At 38.2% G+C, this 3969-nt stretch overlaps 1 protein-coding gene across 1 annotated transcript; it reads right to left on the bottom strand.

Annotated features, from left to right (window-relative positions):
• Positions 1-2696: 2696 nt before the first annotated feature.
• Positions 2697-3632, bottom strand: LOC103550143 (putative olfactory receptor 10D4). The gene has a single exon (XM_008518870.2). It carries the CDS (start codon positions 3630-3632, stop codon positions 2697-2699), a length of 936 nt encoding a protein of 311 aa, XP_008517092.2.
• Positions 3633-3969: the final 337 nt, after the last annotated feature.

The following is a 3969-nucleotide window of genomic DNA, read 5'->3' as shown; positions in this document are numbered from 1 at the left end:
GGAAAGATTAAGTCAGAAAGTTAGATACCTGGATTGAGTTGTTCATACCCCCTTTCCTTCTGCCCCTTATCTTTTCCCTTATTTCATGATAACCACTCATCTCTCTGTCCTATATGATAGGGATCCACAGCTCATTTCTTATGCCATGATCTCTGACCCACATTTCCTTCTTCTTCCTGCAGAACATTGCATGATTCCCTTCCACTCTACTTCCAAATCAAAGTAGACTCTCTGGCATTTAGCTATTTTTTTAGCACGTAGCCCCACCACTCAGAATATTTGAGTTAGGGCAAGGAACTTGGAAAAGCCACTCACTGAAACCTCGGATGGTAACTATGACACAGAGCTGAATGTGTACGTGGGAACCGATGAGACTAGCCCTAGAATCACAACCCTGGAGTTGGGAGAATGTGGTCAGACAGAGTTTTGGTTATTCACACTATTGCACGTAAGATCTAAGACTTGGTCTGTTAACTGAAAGAAATGTGTGAATTTGTGTGCTGTTTAATTATGCTCATTAAGCAACTCAATCTATTAAGGATAACATTAATACTGAATATTAGACCTGAAAAAACGTGAAGTGAGAAAACAAAACAAGGTCAGACTATTATGTAAAGATGTAATTAGTTGAAAAATATTTTTTTGTTCCTTCTTTGCAGCAAGTACTGTGGTAGGAGCCTGAGATATAGTTTCTGTCCACAGGTGTTTGCAGTATAGTGTTTGTGTGAATGTGGACTGGAGACAATTACATTAGCAAATTTCAAAACACTATTTTAAGGCCAACATTAATTACATACCAGACACAGTGATAGCACAAAGAGAAATCAATGCAGTTAGGCTGTAATAAGGAGAACTTTCCAGAACAGTAGCTAATTGAGTTGCACTATAAGAATGGGAATGACAAAAAGTTGTCTTTTTTTGAAAGTCTACCGTGGTTCTGATATTGTGTAAGATGCTTTATACAAACTATCTCATTCAATTCTTACAACAACCAAAAAGCTATGAATTATTATGCCCACATTACAGATGATAAAACTGATACTCAGAATGATGAGGCTAGAATCTGAAGTCACAATTTCTGGACTCCAATTCTTATATGATTATCTCGCTATGTCTATATCACGGGAACTTAAGAGAGGAACTGCATAGGGCGATGATATCTAACAGGTGCAGTATTTCTTTTTGCGGTGATGAAAAGTTTCTAAAATTGGCTGTGGTGATAGTTGCACATATCTGTGGATAAAAACCATTGAATGGTACACTTTAAATGGGTGAATTATTTGGTATATGAGTTATGTCTCAGTAAAGCTGTTTAAAAAAAGTGGCAGGGGCCAGCCTGGTGGCACAGTGGTTAAGTTCACACGTACTGCTTAGGCGGCCCAGGGTTCACTGGTTCGGATCCCAGGTGCAGACATGGCACCACTTTTCAAGCCACGCTGTGGCAGGCGTCCCACACATAAAGTAGAGGAAGATGGGCACAGATGTTAGCTCTGGTCATTCTTCCTCAGCAAAAAGAGGAGGACTGGCAGCAGATGCTAGGTCAGGGATAATCTTCCTCAAAAAAATGAAAAAAATAAGTAAATAAATAGAAAAAGTGGCAATTGAAAATGCTTGATATACTATTAAGACAAGATAATATATTAAAATATGACTACAACTGCATAAATCTCTATACATACATTGATAAGTAGATGATATAGATATAAATATAGATGATATAGGTGAAATAATTCTAAACAGGAAGTCAGAAACATCAAAAACCTTAGTTCCAATTTAGTCACTAATGAGAGAGATAGGAGAAATGCCAAAATGTTAATAGTAGTTATCGTTGGGTGGTAAGATTAATGAGTAATTTTAATTCAATTTATGTTTTTCAGTTTCCTTGTTTTCTTCAAATATATTTATTTACATGAGGAAAAATAGCGTTATTATTTTTCAAGATCTAGGAATTCTGGAATAGGAATTCGGTCTTTGACTTAGTGAAAGGGAATTTGCCATTCGTAATACAAAATTCAAACCATTGTCATAAAGAATGAATATACACACCTGGGATTAGAGGTTCAATGTTAATAGAGGTTAATAGGTATATGGATATCACCTGGTTTCTAAAATGTAAACATTCCTTTATGTCAGACTCAAATACATGTCATTCATCAAAATACAGACTACAAAAATATAGAAATCAATGGAGAAAATTTAATGGACTACAGTTTTTTGGCAAATTGGAGACTATTTCATGTAAATTGAATAGAAGTTCCTATGAAAAGCGTTTATGCTATAATTTTTACAATACAGAGTCTGTATTAGCAAAAGGATAAGATCCTTCTGTTCACATCATAGCTCAGCAACTTTCTAACTCTGTAACACTGGGAAACTGTCTTAACCTCTCAGTGCCTTAATATCTTCCTCAGTAAATTCGGACAATAATATTATCTACCCTATATGATAATTATGATAATTACATATGTCAGTATTTACAAAGTGCATAGAATAGTGCCTGCATAAAATAATAATCACTGCAGAAGATTTTGTTGAATGGAAAGTCATGTAAATATATACGCATAAAGCACACAAGAATCTACTCAACTTCACTTACTTGTCCCAAATCCCACTTAGCAATCACACCAACTATGAGAGACTAGTTGCCCCAGGTAAATACAAGACAAATATGTAAGGACAGATAATGACATATAAGCTTAGGCCCCACAAGTATGTACTCCTTGCATCAGTGCTTTTCTCAGAGCCAACTTCACATCCTTGTTTCTCAAGGTATATATCAAAGGATTTAGGGAAGGAGTAACAATATTATTCAACACCGGAACCACAGAATCCAGCCAAGAGCTGGAGGCAGGTTGCAGATACGTGAGGAACACAGGTCCATAGAAGAGCAGGATGGAAGTCAGATGGGCACTGCAGGTTGAGAAGGCTCTGTGCCTGCCTTCTGAGGAGCTGATTTTCAATATAGAGATAATGATGCGAGTATAAGAAGTGAGGATAAGAAGAAAACAGATGAGTGACACAACACCTACATTGGTGAAACTCACCGTCTGAGCTAGAGAGGTATCTGCACAGGCCAGGGATAGCACCATTGGGATATCACAAAAGAAATTATCCACCTCACTGGGGCCACAGTAGGGTAACTTAAAGATGAGGAATGTGAGGACAGATGCATGCAGACAGCTCCCCATCCAGGTGCCTAGAGTCATGATGGTGCACACCCTGTGGTTCATGATGACTGTGTATCGCAAGGGGTGACAGATGGCTGAAAAACGGTCGTAGGCCATCACGGTGTACAGGAAACACTCCGTGCAACCCAGGAAGTGGTAAAAGATCTGGGATGCACAGCCCTGGTAAGAGATGGTCCGGCTTTGCCCCATCAGGTAGAGCATCATTTTGGGGGAACTCACTGAAGGGAAAAATATGTCAAACACTGACAAGTTTCCCAAGAAGAAGTACATGGGGGTGTGGAGGTTGGAGGAAGTGAGGATGGCGAGAAGAATGAGCAAGTTCCCCAGAAGAGTGAGCAAGTAGAAGGCCAGAAAGAAGACAAAGAGCACATTTTCCAACCCTTTTGTGTGAGGGATTCCCATGAGGAGGAACTCAGTTACAGGAGTGTGATTCCTCATCTTCATGTCTAGTTAGACCTGGAAGATCAAGGAATGGCTTCACTGAGATGAGTTTTCCCAAAGAGCTAATGCATTCATAGAACCTATTGGAAACTGATATAAATATCTATATTATATAAAGAACTTCCAAATAGGAGTCAGGCCAATTCTGTCAGTAATTAATGTGTGATGTTGAGTAAGTCATTTAGTATTTTTTATTTGTTTTCTCAGAAGGAAAATAGAGATAACAGAGGGGCAGAATAGAAAGAGGGCAAAGAATAAACCTTACAGTTGGACATATCTGAGTTTAAATGTCAAATCTACTCCCTACTCTGTGATTTTGGATAACTTTGAAAAATATCTC

This window comes from Equus przewalskii, chromosome 6 (genome assembly GCF_037783145.1).
Source record: "Equus przewalskii isolate Varuska chromosome 6, EquPr2, whole genome shotgun sequence".
NCBI lineage: Eukaryota > Metazoa > Chordata > Mammalia > Perissodactyla > Equidae > Equus > Equus przewalskii.
Note: the sequence above shows the minus strand (reverse complement) of the source record. Positions and strands in the feature narration are given on the sequence as shown.